The sequence below is a fragment of the Lonchura striata genome, chromosome 7 (genome assembly GCF_046129695.1).
Source record: "Lonchura striata isolate bLonStr1 chromosome 7, bLonStr1.mat, whole genome shotgun sequence".
NCBI classification, from domain to species: domain Eukaryota; kingdom Metazoa; phylum Chordata; class Aves; order Passeriformes; family Estrildidae; genus Lonchura; species Lonchura striata.
The window spans coordinates 36756434-36777977 of NC_134609.1; the positions used below are offsets into that span (position 1 = coordinate 36756434).

General features: G+C 43.4%; 1 protein-coding gene across 4 annotated transcripts in view; it reads right to left on the bottom strand.

The window, feature by feature from the left end:
* Positions 1-21544, bottom strand: part of MICU1 (mitochondrial calcium uptake 1) — an 88670-nt gene that overhangs the window by 50735 nt on the left and 16391 nt on the right. For all 4 annotated transcript variants that reach the window (XM_077784795.1, XM_021543867.2, XM_077784797.1 and 1 more), the window contains 3 exons: positions 18160-18328; positions 12679-12841; positions 4225-4268 (listed from right to left, as the gene is read on the bottom strand). In XM_077784795.1, coding sequence (XP_077640921.1) covers positions 4225-4268; positions 12679-12841; positions 18160-18328 — 376 coding nt within the window. The remainder of the gene's footprint in view (positions 1-4224; positions 4269-12678; positions 12842-18159; positions 18329-21544) is intronic.

Consider the following 21544-nt stretch of genomic DNA (forward strand, 5'->3'; position numbering starts at 1 on the left):
GTGCATCTACCTCCAGTCTTTGCCTTGGGGATCCTCCCCAAGTACTTTTTTCAACTCTTCTACTCCTGAGATGCTCTTTAAATCATCTGGAAAGAAATCTGCCTCGTGAGCTGACTCCCAGCAAGTGTTCTTTAATGGACACACACCTTCAGGTCAGGGCAGCTGAAGATACTCATTGCACTGGTCCATGATATGACCCTGCATTATCCAGTGGAAGTGAATTCTATTCTAGAGATGTTTTACTGGCACTTAGAGGCACCATTTGAAGTATTTTCCTTGTCCTTCACCTTGCTTGGCATTACTTTATGGCACGCCCAAACATCTAGAGAAGTAAACATAAATGCTGGCAGGAAATACTTAAGTCATAAATTTAATTAGAGGGCACTGAAAGCCTCTCTAATTACTTACTGCAGGAGGGGAAGCTGTTGCTGGTAGCTCAAAGGCTCTTGCTCTTATTGAGCAGCAGTAAGGAATTCTCCCCACAGGAGAAAAAAGAGCAAGTCAAGTGTATCCTAATTAAACTAATAAGCCATCTAGAGTGAGGCTTTTATATCCTAAATAGGCCAGAGGTCTCTTAAAAGGAATCCAGCTCACCTTCACCTTTCCACCAGGCTGCACTGCTGGAAGCTCAGCTGGGGGACACCTGGGAGCTCCCATGCTGGCTCACCAGGGTGGATATGCAGCTCACAATTCAGACCAATAACATGAACTGCATTGTTTCTTTGTTTTTTTTGAGAGATGAAGCATGTCAATCATTAATGCATAAACCAGAAAAAATAGAGAGAGCACAAAAAAAGAAAATTTTAAACAAACTGCATGACAACTTACATAACGTTAATGAAGCTTATACCAGGTTATATGTGCTAAGAAATCCCTACTACTTAGTGAGAGCATATTCATCACTAAAACATGAGTTACTTCTCCTACAGATGGGTTAAAAATGCATTTGCCTTCCCACAGCCAAATGCAAGAGGGAAGAGACAGTGGAAACAGAGCAGACAGTCATGGTCTGGGCACCTCCACACCCTGAGTGTGTCTGTTCTCACATCAGCCTTTTGCTCAGGGTCCATATGAAATGTCTGCAAGCTGATTAATACCTTTTTTCTACTCTGCATGAATAGTAATCAATGCCTCTTTCCCCCTATTTTGCTGAGCTTGCTTCCCAAGGGAAGAAACCACCACTCTTAGACAAAAATGGAGCCACAGGTTGCCTCCCTGTACACGCTTAGCCCAAAAGCATGAGCCTGTGCTGGCACACACATCTGACCAAAGGTTTGTGCTGGCTGAGTGTCTCCAGGGCTTTTGGTCTTGCATGAGTGAAGAAAAAGCATTTAGGCTCATATTACAGGAGCATTGTTGCCATTAATAAGGCAGTAATATCTACCTCCCTCTCCAGTAACTCTATAAATTATCAGCAGGAAGAAGGAGGGGCAGGAAGAGGGGGAAAAAGGTGGATTTTATCTTCTCACCATGGCATTCAGTCACATGCACAGCAAGCTGGCTTGGAAACCCAACAAAAGCACAATACAGAGGCACATCACTCCCCAAAATCCTTTGGCAAGATCAGTCCTGATCACTCCACAACAGCCAATTAGTTGGTTTTGACGGCAGCTTTGCCTAAATAAAATGGGTTCTGTGAAAGGAGCAGCTCATACTTCATCCCACTAATGCTGCAGCATCTAGATCTCAAAGACACATACTTCAAATTCACACGGATGCTACAAACACTGTCCTGGAATATGTCATTAAAATGCAACTAACTGCACAGACCTTTTAACTGAATCTCCTTCTAAACTACTCCTTGCATGCAGACATCATGTTTGGAACTTTGCTTGGAACTAAAATCAATCATCTTTCCCACTCTTCAGCCAGGATCTGGCCTCTGGATTGTCAGTGCTTTTCAGCAGCACAGCTTGCTTATGTCTGACAGTTCACAAACTCCATTTTCCTTAAAAAAGGAGAACTACTTTCCAGTGACCAGGCCTATTTTTGAGAACCACAGTTCCCATTGCCTCTGTGTAACATCCTTAAGGATGCTTAGGGGAACAGTGATAACCCTTTCACCCTCCTGCCTGAGCTCAGCAGCTCCTTCAGCACACAAAGGCAAATCTCCTCCAAGCAGAGGCTGCTTTGATAATCCAAGAGGAACGTGTGGCTGGAACCAGGCATGGAGGAAAAGATGCAAAAGGGTTTTATCACTATGCAAGTGAAACTCAGAATGTGCAAGGCCAGCTCTGCAGCAGCTCAGTTGTACTTGGCTGAGTAACAGCAGTGTTATTTTTTTAAACTGGAACCCAAAGCAAGCAACAAAATGAGAACAAGCTGCTGTCAGAATAAACTGCTGTCACCTTCCTTCATTACCAAGGGAGAGCCAAGGCCAGCTCATTTTATCCTCTCCTTAAATTATCCTCTCATCTGGACATTACCACTGCCCTAATAGCCACAGCAGATGTAGCCAGTCCCAAGGTGTCTTTAAGCAGACAGCCAAGCAAACAAGACCCTCTATTTCTTCATTTTCAGAGTACACTGCTTCCAGGGTGTTATTAGGCTGTGGAAAAATCAGGCCCCAGGAGAAGATAATAATAAAGCAAAGTCCATTGCAGTCCCCTAAATCTGCTGCCTCACTTTCAGGCAATCAAACCACAGCACGGAGACATCCAAATGCAGCAGCAACATCTGTAAGTTATATAAAAAGCTATTTCAGTCTACTACAGGTCAGAGCCCTTGGTGTTGAGGGGCAAAGGAACAGAAAGCTGAGTTCAAAAGATTTGCCTTTGGATTTTTTACCTAGTGTGCTGGGAATCGCCTGCAGAGCGCTCAGGAACAGAAGAGCGATTAGCAAAAATAGTGTGGGATTCAGCACTTCTTCCCTACAAACAAATCCTGTTTATCTAAAGCCTAAGGAATGAGGGTGATATCTTGACAAGATAAAATGATGAAAGTGATTGAATACAAAACAGACTGTCATGAATCCAGAGGGAGAAACACTGGATATTTTGCAAAGAATATACATCCTTCCTTTGGTTGGGCTGTTTTTTTAAATCACAAAAAACAGACATCACATTTGTGGCAGGGGGGAAAAGAAAACAGGTGTTCATGACATGTTTTGGAGCTTTATGTATCAAAACTAACTGCCAAAATCCACCTCCCTGTTGTCTGTTTTCCAGCAAAGCCCTGCTCTGCTGTCTGGGTAACCAGCACATTCGTCCAGTGCTCATGACAGGGACCCCAGGTATTTGATCATCCTGTTGTCACCTGTCCCTGCTAAACACAAACCAGAAGACTGCACAAGTTCAGCCCACATTGTGTTTATATAAAGCTTTCAATTCTTTTTTCTCCCCAGTGTTGAAGTTTTCTGGAAATGCCTTACACTATGCCAGGTGCACCCAGCAGCAATAGGGGGTGAGATGCTGATGTCCCTTTGAAAGCTTTATTTTCAGATGGTGCAGATGAAAATGCTGCTAAAAGCAGCTAAAATGCTGCTACATCATTGTATGATATGATGGAAAATTAACTAACCTGCAATTATCTGTATCAAGGAGTCAATCTGAGCTGCCAGTCCTGAGGCAGAGCTACCTTTACCACCCCAGTGGGATTTACAGTGTGGATAATTAGGTCTGTGCTGTCCAAAACAACAGGTGGGATGCTAGGTGGCTCCCTTTCGCAGGGAGACAAAGTTAGATCAGAATTAAGATTTTACCAACACCTGTGATGACAGCACAATCACCCAGAATAGTTGTGCAGTGCTACAGGAAGAACCTGGCCTCAAAAGGGGAACAGAGAAAGGCTGTTCAATGGGGGGAAATACATGGGTGGGACACAGAAAAAAAACCACAAGAGCATCTCCTTCCTTTAGGAATCTGGTGATGAGACTGGAAGGGAAAGGTTCAGTGAGTTTCCTCTGAAATGATTTAACTTGTGGGGCTCTCACACAGTCAGAAAGAAGCAGCAAAGAAATGTGATTACAACCCATGATTTCCCAGCCCACCAGCATATAGGAAGTGGTAATATTTTGTCTGTAAACATTAAAATAAGGTCCCTTTATGGAAACAATCTTTCTGTCACTACAGAAAAAATACTGCAATGCTACTGAAAATGAAAATGTTCAGAAGAGAACACTTGGCACACTTCATTTAACTTACACCCTCACACAGGTAATAACTGAAGGATTCTAGGTCAAAAAAGCCATTAAATAAAGTACATTTAATAATACAATGTGCTCACCTTCCCATCATAGCGTTTCACTATGAATTGGTCCAGGCCCAGGTCTGCAAGAGAAAAAAAATACTTACAGAAAAGAAAGCTTTTATAGCATAGAATTAAATATTTCTTGTGTTTTCTGCTTGAGAGGACTGGAAAATAAAATGCACAGTCCAAGTAACATGTGTAGAAAGCATAAGGATAAGAGGAAAATTATATTTGGTTTTGTATATTTTGTACTTTGTATTTTGAACGCAAGAAGTCAACAAACTCATGGAATCGGAGAAGAAAACCTCCTTCTATAGCAGGGCCAGCAAGAGCTCAGCAATCAGCACCTCTCAAGAGCCTGGAATACCCCTCTCAAAGTAGATCCCTGCACTATTACCAGGTAAACATTTCACCTGTGACTCTTGGTGCTTTTAATAACACCTTTGGAATGGCTCAAAATGGGAAAAAATGGACTTGTTCTTATAGTTAATTGGGATATCCCCAAACAAACCCAGAGCTTGTTCATATCTGAGTATAAAATAAATAGATTTTAAAGGAGATAAGCTGTAGATGCATTTGTAAGAAGTGGAGTACTTTAGCTGAATTGGAGAAAAGCAGGCAGAGGGATTGTTTATATCAATAAAGTCTCTGATACCTTCCTGAAATGTTTATTTATGTTGAAGAGGGGAAAAGAATATGCCAGCCTGAGGTGAGTTAAGGCACAAAGCTCTCATCTCACCCACAATGCCCAGCAGGCTGCATCTAACACCAGTGACTGTACGTATAAGCAAGATGACAAAAAAAAAAGTTCAGTAAGATTAATTATCTGAGCTTTGCAATCCAAAATCAGGAAGACGTATCCTGAGAAGAGATTAAGCAGAACTCAAGTCAAGCATTTCCAGTAAAACTCATGAGAGTAGAGGCTGATTTTTGGTGCTCTGAGAAATAAAACCTTCTGGAGACGTCCCGTATATTTTCTGCCACTGTTTATGGTAATTAGCACATTCTCATTTCAATTTAAATTAGAAAATAAGATGGAAAAACCAAAATAAAGCCTTCCCCATGCCTGCTGCGTCACCTGCTTTTGAAAGAGGATAACAAAACCCTTCCTGTCTGCTGGAAAGTTTCATGGTATTGTGCAGAAAATGGAATTATTCATTGCTCCAGGTTGACCCCCTCTTGCCCTTTGTGACCCAAAGCAGCTACAACTCCTCTGCCACCAATTTCAAAGGTCAAGGCAATTGTCACAGGGCTTTCTGCACTTGCGAAAATTCTAGCCAGAAAGCACCTTCTCAATATTTCATGGGCCTGATAACAATGCAAATTGCATATTCATACACATTTCCAGACTTTAATCTTCTGAATTTTGTCCTTCTCCAAGCTGCAGGTATAAATGAGGTAATTAATAGTGCATTTAGAGGCAGGATTTATCTGATGAATGTGATTATTTTATTACAGACACTTTATGTGGTCAGAGCTCACCCCGACCATCCACTTGGATGGTGACTTAAGCTGAGCTTATGTCTATGTGTCATAATAAAGTCACTTCTCAGGAACACCTCTTTTTCCCATGCCAGGAAATGCTGCTGAAAGACAGATCCCTGACAGCCTGACATTATACATGTACTCATGGAAAGCCAAAAAAAGGACATGGGTTAAAAATAGCAAGTGAAAGTATGTCTTAATGGCACCTCCTGCAACTGGACACAGGGAAAGCACAGAGGTTCAACAGAGAGCCAAAATGAATAGATGATTGTGTAGAGAACTGCAAGAAAAGATGAGCTGATAACTGTCAATTTATATCTATAAATACCATATGTTTCTAAATAATTATAATAAATATTTATGTAATAAATAAATATGGAAATAATGGCTCCTGGGCTGTGCCAACAGTGGTGTGGGCACAGGCCCAGGGTAGGGCCATCCCCTGGGCTGGCCCCCAGGGCTGTGTCCAGTTCTGGCCCTCCCAGCCAGAGAGCCCTGGAGTATGTCCAGGGAAAGGAAGGGAGCTGGGGAAGGGGCTGGAGCCCCAGGAGCAGCTGAGGGAGCTGGGAAGGGGCTCAGCCTGGAGAAAAGGAGGCCCAGGTGGGACATTCTGGATCTGCACAGCTTCTGACAGGAGGGGACAGCCAGGGGGGTCGGGCTCTGCATCCAGGGAACAGGGACAGGACAAGGGGAAATGGCCTCAAGCTATGCCAGGGGCAGTTTAGACTGGATATTAGGGAAAATTCTTTCACCAAAGGGAGGTCAAGCACTGGCACAGGCTGCCCAGGGCAGTGGTGATGTCACCATCTTTGGAGGGATTTAAAAGCCATATAGATGTGGCTCTTGGGGACATAGTTTAGTGGTGGCTGTGGCATTGCTGTAATGAAGGCAGGTTCTTCCCAAACCAATCCTGCTGTTCCATTCCTGTATTAACCTCGCTGGTTATTCCAGACTGCTGCCACAGGAAAGATGCATTTTGAGTTTCACCACATAATGAGCAGCAATTCAAATATCTGAACTCTTGAACATCTTTGATCTCTGAACATCTTTTTCAACCCAGATGATTCCAGAATTGTACTGCACACACAAGCACATTGGTTTCCACCAGCGTTTTATATGGTCACCCTCCCAGCCCTGCACAACCATGTCCCCTCTCCTCTGTTGCATTAATTAAGCTGCACACTTAAATTCCTCTGTGAAATTCCCCTTACATTGGTCCTGAGAGAAGAAGTAAATTCAAAAGCTGAAAAGAGGCATTTATGTTCAATGCATACACTTTTATTCTATATATTTTTCTTTTCCCAGTATAGTTTTATTTTCTTTTTTAAGGACTTAGCTGCCTGCTTTTCCACAAGCCTTTAAACTTGACAAAAGGAAACCAACAAAGGGGGTCTGTTGCCTGGGGTCTTTCTTTAAATTAGATAAAAAGCCCCAAGAAGCTTTCCCCCCAAGATGCTGCAATAGGAATTCAGCATTTGCATGGGCTGGCGAGCCAATGGATGGATGAAGACAATCCCAGCTGAACAAGGAAGGTAAGAATGGCAGTTAGTGCACCTCTGCTTCTCAAAAAGCAGAGTGTTATGTTAAAGCCACCACAGGATTGTTTCTAAGTGCCACACTCCCAAGACAAACAGCCCCTTGCTGGGCTATTGCTGACAGGCTGCAGGAACACAGGCTAATAGGCATGTTCAATCAGGAGAAAAAGAACTTTTCTACCTTTCACTGAGGAGCTGGGGCTGAAAAAGCATTCTCCCAGAAGTGGTTGAAAGGACTTCCTCAAGAGAAGCAGCAATGAAATCCAGGAGTCATTTCAGGAAGATACCTGTCTGCTTCAAGCTTTCCTGGGACACACCCCATGGCTAGTGTGGCTTGCAGTGATCACCCAGAGCTTCACTCATTGTTTCTATTTAACAAACTCAGAGTTTCCACCACGATCTGAGACCCTGCACAACACCTCACCTTTCCCTATACATCCCTTTTGCTCCTGCAGCCAAGGGCTCTGCACCAGCCATGCACTGCCAGCAGCATTTCAGTGACCTGCAATGATTTCCCAGGCAGCTTCCCTGGAATGTTTAGCAACCCCTGTTTATTACTCCTACAAATTCTGATGTCACCTATCAGGAGCCCCAAATAAACAGCAGCACTGCCATGAAGCATCCAAGCACGTAGCACCACTAGAAATGTTATTTCAGAGTAGACAGACACCATTTACTCACCAATACCAGGGATACAGGCTGCCACTTTTATTCATGTGATGGTACTTTCACAGCACTCTAAAAATAAAAATGATTCAATATAAAGCAAAAATTACTTAACACTCACTGCCTGCCACAATAGGGAAAATAGGGTGTTCAACAGCAGAACCATACTCCCTGCATTTGCTTCTCTCATTTTAAGCTAGGGAGGACATTTTCATGGAGAAGGAATGAATTATGTGAAGGGAAAAATACAGAATAACTTGCTCTTGCTCTTGTTCAGCAACAGCCAAATCTAAAATCAAATGCTTATTATATTCCTATTGATTAAAAAAAAACATACTTTCCATGGATTTTCTAAGCCAACTAATAACCACACTTGATAAATATGCAGTCAATTACTAAGCTCTTCATGTTATCTTGTAAAAATAAATCCATAGGCAGTAGGTTATAGACTGCAGCTCTAAAAAACATTTTTAAAATGAGCTTCCAGGAGAAGGACAATTATATTATGCCAAGAACACAGTTGAGATCAATTAGAAACCATCATGGTTTCCTCTGGGACACCAGCAACTTCTCACTGATGGAAAAACCTTTTCAATTCCTTCCAGTCTTGATATCCTTGTCAGATTTTTCACATTATTTGGGTAACATTCATTCATGATCTGCTTTTTTTCCCCACTGCTTAATATATAACATGGAGTCCTTTATTGCCAGCAGATGAATAAAAGGGCTAATTATAAAGACTGAAAAGCCTGCTAACTGTGCTTGTGATATGCTACATTATGGCAGTAGAAAATGCTGGAGCAAGCTTTCCCCTCCAGAGCTGTAATCCAGCTTCTGATTGTTGTATTCAGAGTATTTCCCTTCTGAATCTAAAATGTAATCTGCAAGCAAACAAAAAGCTGCCTGAGACTTCTCAGGGGACAACAGCCTTGTTTAGGTTCAAGTCCAGGACTGTTTTGTTTCAGGAAGGATCAAGATTCTCATCTATCTCCTCCTGTTCCAACAAGTCTCCCTGTAAGACATGCATTCCTAACACACCTGGTCAGCCACACCAACTTGACACCTCTATGGGAAGCCCTCATTTATGTGACTTTCAGCACATAAGCATACATGTAAATGCATCTCCTGCTCTTCCCTGCCTCTTTTCCTGGAGTCTCATATCAGGCATGACAGGCTCAAAGATGATTCTTGCCCAGGCATTGTGTATTCCCACAGAAAAAGAGCTGCACCTTGTTCAGGAGACAAATGGAGTTACCTCTCGCTTGCATCCTTGCTCTGAAGAGCTCTTCAGCAGATATACTGGGGAAGAATAGAGAGTGAATTCCCAGAAGGACTGGAATCCCAGAGTTTCTAGCTTCCTTCTAGGTCTTATATATCCCATCTGACCTCTTTGTGTAACTTTAGGGATCTGTACCAGACCAGGGAGCTCTCCCCTCCTTCTTGAGTGCTTGTCTCAGCTCCTGGCTGATGGTTGTACAGGTTTATTTCATAAACTTTAATCAAAATTACAAATAATCACTCATAACCACCCCAGAGGCCAGCTTGTGGTCAGCTCCTCATGCAGTTGAGACATGGAAAACAAACCATTCCTACCAGGAGAAGCAAGCTGCACACTCTGATGTAGACTCCAGAAATCAGCTCCATCCTTCACGACTGCTCTCCTCTGTCACCATCCCATGCACAGAGCCAGCAGGGCCACAGCTGCTGCTCCTGCCTGGCCTTCAGCAGCGTGGTTGGGGTCTCTTGCACACAAACAAAAAAAACAACCCAACCAAAAAACCTTCCAAGAGTTCAGATATTTGAGTTGGTGCTCATTATGTGGTGAAACTTGAAATTCATCTTTCCTGTGGTAGGAGTCTGGGATAACCAGTGAGGTTAATACAGGAAAGGAAGAGTAGGATTGGTCTGGGAAGAACCTGCCTTCATTACACCATGCTGGGATGAGATAGAAGTATTTTTTACTTCTTTCAGTCCTTATTTCAAAGGCCATAGGAAAGCTGAGCATGACACAGCTCCTTCTTAGTCCAGGATGCTCCAAAATACTCATTTTCCTCAGGAAAACAATCAGTGCAGAACGGACGCAAATAAACCTGGGGAAATAGAGGGAATCTCTGCATTTCCCACCAGAGTATTTTCAGCTGGTTTGGGACTGAGGTTCCAAGGAAGCACCAGGCAGAAACAGCCATCCCTCCCCATCCACTCCTGGAGCAAACTTACCTCTCAGGTATGAGAGGACATAAGAGAAAAAAAAATAATACAGGACTGCAGGGAGTAGAAATCACCACCCACGCTTCTCCTGGCACTTGAACTTTCCAGATAGCACAGAAAGAATTTTTTTTTTTAAAGCAAGCTTTCAAATTTAATGCCATTCCTTGGCTGCTTCTGACAAACCATTCCAAGCACAGCAAGCTCATGTCATTACTTAAGCACAGCTTGCCTACTTGGGAATGCTGTGGCAGGAAGTTTGACTGAACCAGAGAAAGCAATCTACAAGAGCTGAGGAATTGGCATTCATTTTCCCCACGCTAGCAAAACACAGGCCAGAATTAAGCTGACACTTTATTGACAATAAATCAAACTTTCCCTACATAATCCATAAAAATGAATCAGGCACACAACACCTTCACAGTAGATGAGCAGTTTAAAAATAAATACAACAGGGACTCAGCTACCTCGTTACTCCAGATCACTTCTATTCCTCAGTGTTTTCTCTTAATAAAACAGCAGAGGCATTTACAAGAAGTTACTCCCTGAAATTATGACCTGCAGCTTGAGCACACTGAAGGATTACCTTGAAAAGGTCTCCCAGGAATACACCAGGCTACATTGGAACCCTGAAGAAGAACTTGGGCTAAGGCAGGATGCTCTAGCCCCAGTGGAGGGCACACCCAAGTTGTCACTCAGGATGAAAGCAGCCCCAGCATTTCCCAACTAACCTGTAACCTAAATTATCCTATGAGTCAAAAGCACCAGCAGGGAGTGAAGTACAGAACTCATCTGGCCAGCAGGTAGCACTCTTTGTTTTCAGTTTCTGGTGTGAAAACCAGACTTATCTTCCTTTTATTTTTTACTACTAGCTTTAAAAACATTTCAGAACAAGGTTATGGCTGGTTTGACTTTATTGCAGCAATAAGTGTTTTACTCTTCTACTGTTCATTATTTGTTAAAAAAACCCATTTACTGTGATTGTGATGATGTGCAGAGCTGGTAAGGAACAACCACCCTAGAGCAGTTCCATCTAGAAGCAAATCCACAAAATTTCCCTAAGCGCTCTGAAGACTGATTTTTCAACTCGGCAAAATCCAAGATGCCTAGCTTCCTGCTCTGCCTGCTGATGTGCAGCCCAAGCTCAGCTTCCATCCCATTCCACTTGCTAAAAGCACCCAAGACCACTTTGTTCCCTTACAAGCTGCTGTGTGTCACTGACTGGCAGTATTTGCAGGCACCATGGCTTCATGAGGCCATTTCAACAGCCAGGATAACAATGGAAATAATATGGGAAGTGAGTGGCCAAGGCTGATGAATTATTATTTCCCATTAGTCACCTCTGCTTGTCTCTGAGTAAGGTGTTTGCTCAGCATTCTTCCAGCTATTTGCTGTACACACCCTAAAACGCACCAAGCATGCGGAAGAAATAAAATAATCAAATGTGTTGAAATGAAACACAGGATGTTTTCAGTTTTTAAGCTTCCAGACAGGTGCTACTTCTTTTCCAAGTACCAATTCAAGGAGTTTGAGACAGACAGGATGGTAATCTACAGCCATTAATTCACATGGAAACTACAGCCATTTCCAAGGAAAATGGAAATTTAGGATGGAAATTTAAATATCAATTCATCTACATGCTTTAAACACTAATGCCAGGATTATTTTTTCTTCCCTCCTGCACACACTTCATATTGTTATTTTCTAAGCACAAGAGTACATAGTATTTATTTAGCAGCTGTCATGTAAGAGATCAAAACAGTTTGACAATTTGGACACAAACCCCACACTCAAATATTTAACATTTGGGGGCTGAAGTTCTTCTTTAATGTCTGCAGAGACAAGGGAAGTTTTAATTTGACAAAAGCCTGTTTCATTCTTTGAGATACAATGTGGGAGACCAAGAAACATGATCTCCCACATCTCATCCCAAATATTAATCTCTAAAAGGAAGACAAAACGAATCTCTAAATGGAAACCCCAAACATGAAATGGAGACAAAATCTCTAAAATGCAAATAAAAGCCTCCTGCTACCCCACCAACACCAAATATTCAGGACACAGCTTTCCAGACAAGAGAAGGTGTCTCTCTCCCCCTTTTTCATTGCCAAACACCTCCCCCTCCAAGTACCACAAGTGATGTGTTTGTTTGCAACCCACAGGGAATTTGAAGATGGCAGAGATGAGCCCTACCCTGACCAGCAGCATCACATGGGGCTGCCTCAACTCCTTTGGAACCACTTGGGCTGGAAAAGATCCCTAAGATCATTGACTCCAACCTTTATTGCTGGTGCTTTCCTTGCCAAAGCAATCTCTTTTTGTAGGTTTAGGAAGTGTTTCAGTTAAAGGTAATATTTCCCTATTAAATACAGGAGAAAGGCATCCCATCTGCTCTTCAGGGTCTCACACCGGCCAGCTCTAGTACACTGCAACAGCATTTTGGGAAACATGAAAGGACTCAGGCTAATTTTGGCTTGGAGCAGGGGACCTTCAGGAGATGCTTCCTAGCTCTGGCAATCAGAGCTGGTAAGTTTACAGACCAGGTGAGCAGAGCCTGGGGAGTATCAGCTCTCCTGATCAGCACCCACACACCACTCACTCTCTGGCTGCTTCTCGTTGGGGGTGATGGATCTGACGAAATCCTGCGGGGTCATGAACACCTCAGACTCGCCATGCTCGTTGATGACCTTCAGCGTGGCAAAGTATCTGAAGATTTTGTCTGGTGTGGAGTAGGCTCTGATCCTGTTCTCGTATTCCATCACCTGGAAATGAAATTCAGCCAGCATTAGATGTTCACTGTCCCTGCCCCTCGCTGACTCTCAGTCCTCAGAGAGATTAGCCACAGGACAAGTTACATGTAGCAACACAACTCGGGACAATTTTGCATTAATCCTTTCAAAAGCCTTTTGAACACCCAGGAAAACTGGACATATCAGCTGCTGATGTCCCAGGATTAAGAACAAACACTAAAAATCTTCATTGTGAATAACTTTAGACTCTTCATGGTGGCAGAAGAAAAAGAAATCCACAAAATTCCTGAAGGTGCTTTAAAAACATGAGCATAAGAAAACACACTGGCATCACATTTGTAGATCTAAAGCAGCCCAACATTTTAATCACAGCGTTGAAGGGTTTGATTTGTGATTAATATATGAAGTAAAAGAAAAAAGTCTTGGAAGGTTGGGAGAAACCTTTACTTTCAGGCAGAGCCTTGGAAAAATCACTTGGAGCCGCAGCCGGTTGCTCAGTCACCCAAGCCCATTTTTTCCTCTTTTCTATCACATTGGCAGAATTCCCCAGAAACTCAGTCCTCTCCACCAATCTGCTTCTTCCTAACTCTGCCAGCAGTGATTTCTTTTTTGGTACCTAGAATCATTTTCCCCCCAAACAGCTGGAATTAATCAAAGACAACAGACAGCTTTTCTAAACAAAATCCCAACACAAGGCCACGAGGGTGGAAAAAGGCACAGACACCTACACTTCATCATGTATGAGCACAGAAAACTTTCCTCCTTACTTCAGCTTTTCATTCCTGCATTATATGCTGTGTTTAACAGTCCATAATGTACTTGAAACCTGCAGCTGGCCAAGAGCCACAGGAGAAAAATATCCCCACCAACAATGTGCTGCAAGAGAACAGGCAAGATCAAGGGTACTGCCAAGGCAGCTGTAGATCATTCCTGGCTTTGGTCCTGGTTCAGCCTTGTCCTTAAGTTCCTGAACAACTTCCTCAGCCTGATGTTTATCAGACAGAAAACACCCCCTCTAGTTTTTCTTACTTCTAGGATAAAAAAGAGCCAAATATTTCAAATCCCCCAAGCCAGGCCTTTGTAAAGCAAATCCTCTCTACTCTGTATTTGCCCCAGATGACACTACCTACAATGAAAATACCTAAAGCATTCTCCCCCCTCATTTCTGCATCACCACAGCCTTTCCAGAATTCACACGTCCTTGCATCAACCACTACAGGCAGTTCCCTCCCTCCTGCAGGACAAAGTTTTTTTCACTAGGCCCTTTGGACTTCCAATCAACAAACCTAATTCCACTTTTATTGCTTCAGTCCACAGGGTTCTCCACAGCTAAGGGCATTGGAATGAGGAAAATTGCTTTATTGCCAAGCTCCAAGTAAAGATGACACCGACTTTTCCACCTCTTTCTGGCTTTGTCTACTGCTCCCACCTGGCAGGAGGCAGCTCCTTATGCCAAACTGATCTTTTCACTTGTGGGTGCAGGCCATGTCTCACTCCTGCGTGACCTGATCTCATGAATAACACCCCACCCATCTTAATCAGCCAGAAACAGCTCGGTATTTTTACCTTCAAGGAAGACAAACTCAAGGACAGTATGAAATCCCAGACTGAGGCCAAAAGCAGACACCACAAACCACAACCAGCTCCCTCCATCCATGGTAACCCTTCAACACAGCCTGCTTTCTAGCTAAAAAAACCTCATTAGCCAAATTTTCCAAGCCTGTGGAAAAGTTTCTTGCAAGGTGCTATCAAATGCTTTCCCTCAACCCAGCTGGGCACAACTCAACAACCCAACCTCACTGCTGCACCAGAGACAGGAATCCTGACATTTCTGGCAGTAAAACCATGTTTCATTTTACCCCACTTGACTTCATATCCACAACGGCTCTTCCCTCTGCATCTATTTTAAGCCCCTGCTAAGATGCTACAATCAGGCTTGTTACTTTCAGGTGCTTTTCTCCTCATGTTTAAATTATTTTGAGTATTACCTCCACAGCAACAACATCTTAATAACAACATAGGCTCAAAACCACGTCTCCTGTCTCATCTTACAGCACAAAAAATGCACAATCTAGACCAAAAGAGAAGAACCTAAACTGCTTTTTAGCATCTCACAGGTTGCTTTCATCACAACGGAAATCGCACCTCTTCTACAAGCTTCCCTACAAGAAGGGAACAAATGCAGCCACACCTCTTCCCCTTTGCCTGCAGCTGAAATCTCAATTACATCATTCTTGGTAAAAAGCTAATCAGCCGGCAAAAACTGACAAATGTTGCAGCCCATCCCTCTGACTGCAAGGCTGGGTGCAACACGAAGCTAGGTCAAGAAGGGAGCAGCCAAGGTGCTGCAAATGGGAAAACCTGTTATTTATGACTGGGTGCTGAACATCAAAGGGGTGATAACAAGAGTGGCCTGATCCCCCAGCACAAAGGTGGAGCTAAGAGCCCATGTATTTGGGTGCAGACAACCATTTGTAAGGGATTTTTGCACTGCTTCAAAGTCACCTGGACTGAAAATCATGCCAGGCAAGGGTACCATCTCCTTTCCCTACTACAAACCAGTCCTTGATGCAAGGAAGACCAGTCAAAATTCTCATCCTGCTCCCAGAAATGCAGCCTTACATAATCAGGCACCTTCAGAAAGATTATATGACCCCAAGGGAAAAATCCCTTTTTTGGATTTATTAGTAGAGCATGTACTGGAGGAGAAAGACAAGTAAGTAATCCCTGCTGCTCTACAAGAATGAAGGTGCTGTTGAGACTGTCAATGTTTATGCTAAGCCTCAGGTTAAAAGAAAAAAAAAAAAAAAACAAAACCTAAATCCTATGCTGAAAATAAAGCTCTAAATTAGCATCTCAAGGCACAGAGCATCACCAGGGCCTCCCTGACTATGCAGCAGCACACATTTTTACAGGGTAAATTAATTAGGACTCATTTTCTTTGTGCTTCCTCCTGTGACACACACCCAAATGAAGGCTCAGCATGAGGAACATCCCAAGGCAATATACCTGCAGGACCCAAACACTGCCAGTATATCTTGATAAGTCAGCCCTACTACTGCATGCAAACACTTTTAGCAAGTTAATTAACACATCAGCCCGCCCCCATCCTGTATTACAGCTCATTAGCCTTCAAACTGTACTGAGGCACTCAAGTAATTTTTTTCCTTTTCTGCCCTACATATCGAGGACCTACACCTGCCTGGGAACTATCCACACACAATCCCAACACCTGAAAGTGCTTTATGTTTCACCTTCCCCCTCCCACTGGATCACTATCTAAAACAGCAATGTCAAACTTAATTTATTGTTTCACCACTAATTATCACCTTCATTAAAAGCAACATTAGGATAACAAACAAGTGTTAAGCACTTCCAATTAGGCTTAATTTTTTTGGAATGAAAACCCCATGCTATTTCAATTAATTATGGGAAGAGCTGGGAAGTTTTTACTGTGGCTGGTGGTTTGTTGGGGTTTACTTAAACACGTAGAAGAGTCAAGAATCACTGAGGTGCTACACAGGGGAGCAGCACATCCTGGGAGCAGGGGCACACCTTCCCCTGTCATTTGAGTTGGCCACATTCAAACAGCTCTCGGGGTGACTCACTGCAGCAACTGCTGACCGAACACTGAGCCAGCACCTGAGACAATGCCTGGCACATGCTGCGTTTAAAGGAGCTTTTGCAACATTGGCATTCAGGCCACACAAGGTACATTCTGTCTGGAGGCTGCAGAGAAAAGGCTTGTGTTGGCACAAAGACGATGAGGGCTGTCCCCAGGGAAATCTCTGCTCCTGAGTTCCTGCTGTTGGAGAAGGCAGTCTGGGATGAGAAGGGATCCAGGCCACACTATTTCCATCTTTTAGGCATACCTGGCTTGTGTCTTATTTGGAAATCATGGCCATATTCCTCCCTACCTAGTTTGGAAAGGAAAGAGCTGGTCAACACAGGCACATCTCAAACAACTGGAACAATAGTCCTTGCCTGTAAAAAAACTTCCTCTGGCTTCCCCAGCCAGCAGCCATGTCAGACAAAAATCAACCTTTACACTCACTGTATTCAAAAGTAAGAGTGTGTGTGGAGGTGGAGTATGGTTTGCTCTCTGCAAACTGCCTCTGCTAACACTGGAAAAAGCCAATAACCTGCTTTTCTTGAGTAGTACTGGCAAGAGCACTGTCAGAGCACCTGACACCCAGCTGCCATGAAAATTAGCAGCTTCCAAGAACCCACATTCCTGGACAATTCTGAATATCTCAGCACAGTATCTTACTATGTAACTTCACTGAGCTGCCACCAACATGTCACAACAGGAGAAAGTCTGGAGCCCCAAATACCACGAGGCACTTGAAATCACAAGTTGTGTAATCTTTTCTGACCAGGAACCAAAATGATTCAGCAGCTCTAAAGGAAACAACTCTTAATTTTTCATGAGAGGCTGTTAAGCCACTATATATGACTACCCACAATTTAACAGCTAATGAGATGCAACTTCTAGAATACAGGCTTAAAAATAAATATCAGAAGCAAATCATAACAAAATGGGACTAGATTCTCTTCACAATTCCTTTCTCCTCTTTGGTGCTGCAAAGATATTACATCATCCAACGCAGCCCTATAAAACTGACATCCAGATGGGCTTAAAAAAATAAAATACTGCTATCTGCCAGCTCCCAGTTACAGGATTCTGTCAGATCCAGTTACACATCCTTTAATAACAATGGTTTCAGATAGTGCTAAACCAGTTGTCAGTTCTGAGGTGACCAAAGCTCCTGGAACTGCCCAAGAGTGAAGGCAGGTCACAAGCCAACAATAGAGCTTATTACTCAAGTTTTCCTCCTCTTGAAAATGTGTCTGATCTGAAAATGAAATAGCCAGAAGCATTGAGAGAGCCAGAACTAACCAAGAAGGGGGACCAAAGCTGTATTTCAACAAGTACATTTGCACAGAATAATTAAATGAAGAATTAAAGTACACCTTTTCCTATAACCCTCCCCTCCACATTCACCCTCTACTTTTTCCTGCATGCACTGTGTATATCCTCAGGCAAAAGGATGGACTCAGAGACACACATGCTGAATATCCCAAGTGGTTTAAAAGCTTTGGCACCAATTCCCTACTTTGTATGCACCATCTTAACAGCTATCAGTGCAGGAGCCTTGATTATTTTGGACATATAAGTAGAGGTGGGAGAAGAGGTCTCCATTTCAGAGGATCACAAATACACAAGTTTCGACCTGCAGAAACTCATGGCAATATGCTGAGAAAGGCTCCCAAAGAGTGAGGCTCCTCAGAAAATAAAGACAGGTACAGAGCAAGTTTTCCCTCGGTACCTTGCGGTCCCTGAACCCGGAGCGCTTCTTCTTCTTCCCTTCCGGTGGCGCCTCCTCATCACCCGAGGCCACTGCCCTCCTGTCCTCGCTGCTGCTGCTCTCCTCCTCCTCGTGCTTCTCCCCCGGCTCTGCCCTCGGGCCATGTCTGACAGAGTCTTCTGCATAGGCCCTGTACCAGGGAAAAGAAAACACTCATTTAGGGAGTGACTGAGGGGTGCCACTAAATGGTCCTGCCAGGCTCCACCTGAGTGCAACACTGGTTACAGTTCAGCAGGGAGAGCTGCAAAGCAAAAGCAAAAAAGTGACCAGTCCCCTTGGAATTCAGTGTACTTTTCCCTGTTGTAATCAAATTTCCACCCTACATCAAACCCCAGACTAATGGCCACAGTAAGTTTTCCCAGTCCAAATCACTCCGTGAATTATAACACCCTCTCCCAAAAACTAGACACGCAAGAAACACTAGGAGAAAGGCATATCATACCTCCTCTAGCACTAATTTCCATCTCTGCTTCCCCAAAAAGATGTATTAAGTGACAGAAATGTGTTTTACCCGCAGCACTGCAGGATTCAGGATGAACAACCTTTTTGTTTCAGCTCAGCTGATTTATTTTCTATCTCCAGCAGCTGACAAGCTGTTTTATCCCCTTCTTCCACCAATGACACTTCTAAACACCAGTGCTGCAGGATTTATGACAATAAAACTGGAGTTGTTTGTCCTCAAGGTGCAAATAAAACTCTGGCAGAGCCCAGGACCCCTTTTCCCTTGCTGTTCAAATACAAAGATCTTCAGTCAACTCTATTCATAGACCAAGACTCAACACTTCAAATCACTCAGAATCAGGAGCAACTCACAGAACTGCAACTAGCAATGGGATGATTAAATAAAAAGCAGGATAAATCCCTAAGCCAAACAATGCTCTGGCTTTCCCATGCTTTACTTGTAAAGCAGTTTAGAATCAGACAGAATTCAGACCACATTAACATCAGAGAGATGATAATCTCTGAGGATCCCTTAACATGTCACAAGCAACAAAGCCAATGGTTTGACAAAATTATTTCACTTTCTAAAGGACTCAAACAGCTCAGGGAAACATCCCATAATTTAAGTAAAATTGCCTTTACTTTGCATTCCTGGTGATTTATTTTGGACTAGTCACAGAGTATGAGCTCACACACAGGTGCTGCTCCTTGACCACTTTGGTACTGCCTAGAACTATGAATGTGGTCATTTACAGCTGTGTGAGTTTGTTTTAAAAGGGCTGCCTAGGGAGAAAAACAAAAACAAACCAAGATTTTTGAAGTTTCCCAAGCTCTAAACAAAAGGCTACACATACTTCATCCTACCAGTTTCCTGGAAAACACAGATATGCTATGTAATACTAACAGAAGAGAGTCTGTGTCTGTCTCCCCAGGATTCACAGAATCAAGGAATAGTTTGGGTTGGAAGGGGCCTTAAAAATCCTCTCATTCCAACCCCCTGCCATGGGCAGGGGCACCTTCCACAGCTTGCAGCAATCTCAGAACATCAGCTTCCAAGAAGGAGAAATGAGGATAAGTGCTCCATCAATTAATTTAAATGCTAGCAAAATAAAAGACAACTCTCTCCTTATCAGCATCCAATAATTCACTGGCAGCACAGTACAAGACAGATGGGAACAGGCTAAAGAACTGCAAACGTCCACAGTACTGGTGGGAAGAAGACACTATAATTTATGGAATGGTTTGGGTTGGAAGGGATCAGCTTAGATAGGGATTCAGAGGTTTCTATTCACAGTGGGACAGAACACAGCTCCATTAAAGGGGTCTGATGTAATAAAATACACAAGTGTTCAGCAAAGAGCAGCATTAATCCTGCCTTTTCACATAGATATGGATTTTACACACTTTCTACTCTGAAAAGGCCCTGAGTCTCAACTTGCCAATATGTATTTGTGATCTTACAGCAAAGCACCATCTTTATGGCCTCCACTGAACCAAACTTTCAGAGACACGATACAAACCTGGTTCCTCCACAAGTACTTAAAGGTAGGGGAACTCTTTCCCCAGAACAGTCCAGCAGCTGATCTCTCTTGGAGAGCATGAAGTTCATGCTGGCACCTGTCCTGAAGCCTTTCCTGAAAGTTTAATCTGCACTGGCACACCCTTGAGGAGCTGTGGGTTTGGCTGAAAATGCAGCTGCCAGCTGAGGCTACACCAGCAGCACTTGGAAAGCCCTTGTGCAGGCATGACACCCATCTTAAGTAGCTCTGAGGGAACCTCTTGGGAAAAGGGACAGAAAAGCAGCAGGAAATCAACTGCCACAACTAAGCTATTCCATAGGAAACGTGCAGCTGAATAGCTGTATCAGGAAAGATTTGCTCCTGTAACATGTGATTGACAGCTAGCAGACCAGGGAAGAGATAGATGAAATTGAAAAATCAAACTTTTCTAGCACATCCCACGCATTCCTTCAAGTCAGTTGCTCCAGCAGTACAGATGGAGGCTGTTTGAATACAGTCAGCTTTTTCCTCCCTCTGCTTTATCCAGGTAATTAACTCTGCTCCACAACCAGACCACCACCCCAGCATCCAGGAAAATGAGCTGAGGAGTAAGGCAGAATCTGTAGGCTACTTCTCAAGCAAGGTTTTAACAGCTATTCCTCACCTCCAAGCCACTGGCCAAACTACTACTGAATTAACCACTGAAGGAGAAGCTCGCTACGTGCACCTTCTCTGTGTATTTTACCACCCTCTGCTGAAATCCTTGGCTTCCAACAACTGCAACTTCCATACTCAACCCACATAAAAAAAGCCTTTCAGTGTAGATGTCAGAGTATAGCTGGAGGGAAAAAAACCCCAGAACTCCAGAAATATCCACCTTGCTGGCCTTCCCTCAGCAAGTGAGGACTCTCTCTCCCCTGTTTGATGAGGCTGACTTTGCAATTAAATTCCTAGTGCTGCAGCTTCTGCACAAAAGGCAAATTAAAATACAAAGCCTTCCTTCACTCTGTGCCAAGACCAGCCACCAGCCTTTCCCCATAGAGTGGGCCTGCCCTGGATCCTGAACCCTACTGCCATGCTTCAACCATTCTGATCTCTTCAGTTTTTTCCCCTCCAGTGAACTGAATCTGAATCAAAGTCTACTTCCCACCCACTTAGCAATATCTTCTTTGAATGCTTAGAGAAGGCCAATAATGAAATAAGATTAGATTCCTCATCCTCCCCAAAAACACTGAGCTACCAGAGGTCTGCAATGATAAATTCTCTCCTGGGGAACCATTCTTGAAGAGAGCCAAACACATGCAACCATAGGATACACATGCAGGAAGGATGCTGGGACTCACACTAAGCATTGGCACAACACCTCAAGTTGCAAGTCTTCCAATGAATCACTACCCCTCACTTGA